This window comes from Oratosquilla oratoria, chromosome 12 (assembly GCF_046742065.1).
Source record: "Oratosquilla oratoria isolate Oo_2021 chromosome 12, ASM4674206v1, whole genome shotgun sequence".
Taxonomy (NCBI): Eukaryota; Metazoa; Arthropoda; class Malacostraca; order Stomatopoda; family Squillidae; genus Oratosquilla; species Oratosquilla oratoria.
This window is the reverse complement of record NC_134788.1, coordinates 27,589,145-27,591,644: the sequence shown is the minus strand read 5'-3', so window position 1 is coordinate 27,591,644 and position 2,500 is coordinate 27,589,145. Positions and strand designations below refer to the sequence as shown.

Genomic DNA, 2,500 nt, shown 5'->3' with positions numbered 1-2,500 from the left:
CTTTCGAAATTGACATACGAGCAAAGATTGTCTCAACTGGAAGTACCAACCCTGGAACAAAGAAGAGAAAGAGGAGGCATGGAAGTCCTTGACAGAGAAGTGGAATAAAAGAAACACAAGAGGACATGAAAGGGAAATCCCAAAGGGAGAGTTATAGAAGAGTTCTAATAAAAAATAAATAGTTTTCCACACACAGTGGTGGATGTCTGGAACAAATTGGACGAAACAATAGTGTGTGCAAACACCATACAAGAGTTTAAGAACAAACTAGATGTTGCGAGATACAAAGACGGGTCACTACGAGCATAGCTCCCCTTCCCGTATAATACAACTAGGTAAACACACACACACACACACACACACACACACACACACACACACACACACACACACACACACACACACACACACACACACACACACACACACATACACACACGCACACACGTGTGCGTGTGTATGTGTGTTTGTTTTACACAAATGGGGTTGGTTCACGTGCTGGTCACGTTATCGACAGGTATTACTCTTTTGGATAAGAGCCCATGCTTCATGCAGTTCTATGTATACATTTGTGTACGCGTATGTGTGCTTGTGTGTGTGTGTGCACATGTGTACGTGTTTGTGTGTAGCTGTGTATGTGTATTTGTATGTGTACACGTGTGTACGTATGTTAAGGTGTATGTATACGTGTGTGTACATATTTTAGGTGTGTATGCAGGTATACATGTATGTGTGTGTGTGTGTGTGAGTTTAGGTGCATATGTACATATGTTTACGCATATGTGTGTATATGTATGAGTACTCGCGTGTACATGCGTACATGTACGTTTATGTGTACATGTGTGTACGGACATATGTAGACACACCCACCTGCTGGCCATGGGAATCGTGCTCCAGTCATAGTCTTCGAGAATCTTTGAAACCGCGTCGCTGATTTCCGCGGTGAAAACCGTCCCATCTTGCGGATGATGCCCGGTTGGGTGGAAATGATGGTGAACGGCTTGATGGTGCAGGTGGAGAGTTCCTGGTTGGTGGAGCAAATGGTGAGAGCTGGTTGGAGGAGGAGGGGGAGGAGGAGGAGGAGGAGGAGGAGGAGGGGTAGAGGTGGTTGTGGTTGTACAAGAGGAGGAGGAGGAGGAGGTGGGTGTGGAGGATGGGGAGGAGGAAGAGGAAGAGGAAGAGGAAGAGGAGGTGGTAGGGGCAGTGGTGGTAGTATTGGGTCTGTTCATTGCTATCCTTCCGTTACCGTTAACGGTTGTAACGGCTGTAACGGCTGTAACGGCCAAAGAACCATCTGGCCCATAGCCGGCATCTCCTAGGAGCGGAGATACTCTCTCTTCCTTCACCGTTTCCATGGCAACCGGAAGCTGGTGACGATGACGTCACAGGAGATGACGTCACGTATGATGACGTCACTTTGGGATGATGACGTCACTTGGGGATGATTACGTCTCTTTGGGGATGGTGACGTTGTTTTGGGGGATGATGACGTCACTTGGGAATGATGACGTCACTTGGGGATGATGACGTCACTTGGGAGACGATGACGTCACTGGAGATGGTGACGATGACGATAACAAATCATCAAATCACTTTTTTTTTCTTTCTTTCTTTCTCTTCTCTTTTTGGCAATGTCTGTCTGTCAGGATTTTTGGGACGGGGGAGGAGGGGAGGAGGAGGAGGAGGAGGAGGGGGAGGAGGAGATTGAAGACAATTTAGAAAAAAAATCCTTCGTGGATTAGATGTGGTAGCCAACTTTCTTCATAATTTTTTTCTTCCTTATTTTCCCGTATATATATATATATATATTTCCTTTTCCACTCCGTGTGTGTGTGTGTGTGTATGTGCACAGTTCCCTCAAACTCAGCTGTTTCGCGTTCCTTGTCAACTGTCTACAACTTCGGGATCACGAACTATGGCGTCTTTGTATTCCTCAACGACGTGGAACCAACTACATCCACCAGTGCACTCAGACAAAGTCTGACTCTCCTTCCACGTGCCCTCCCCCTCCCGGCTCCCGGGCCACGCCCACCAGCCAATCGCCGCGCGGCTGCCCTGGTAGGCTCCGCCCACCGCGCTCCTGATTGGCCCGGGGGCGTGGCCTCGCGGGACATAAATTTCCTGTGTACAAAAATTAATCTCGTTCTCATTAAGTTAATGTGTTTGGTTCTTCGGAGAGAGATAGAGAAAGAGAGAGAGAGAGAGAGAGAGAGAGAGAGAGAGAGAGAGAGAGAGAGAGAGAGAGTGATATATAAAAGATAAAAAATAGAGCTAAGAATAAAAATCACATTAACTATTTCCATCTTCCTTCTCCTTCTCTTCCTCCTCCTCTACTCCTCTTCTCCTTCTACTCCTCCTCCTCCACCTCCTCTTCCTTCTCCTACTCCTCCCTTCCTCCTTTTTTTTCTCCTCTTCTTCCTCCTTTTTCTTCTCCTTCTCCTGCTCCCCTTCCCCTCTTCCTCCTCCTCCTCCTTCTCCTCCCCCTTCTCATCCTTCCTCC

The 2,500-nt window shown here is 47.4% G+C and overlaps 1 protein-coding gene across 2 annotated transcripts in view; it reads right to left on the bottom strand.

The window, feature by feature from the left end:
* The window catches only part of LOC143031143 (uncharacterized), a 39,929-nt gene extending 37,953 nt beyond the window's left edge, over positions 1 to 1,976 (bottom strand). For both annotated transcript variants that reach the window (XM_076194637.1, XM_076194636.1), the window contains exon 1: positions 871 to 1,976. In XM_076194637.1, coding sequence (XP_076050752.1) covers positions 871 to 1,355 — 485 coding nt within the window. In that variant the 5' untranslated portion in view covers positions 1,356 to 1,976. The remainder of the gene's footprint in view (positions 1 to 870) is intronic.
* Between the last annotated feature and the right edge of the window lie 524 nt (positions 1,977 to 2,500).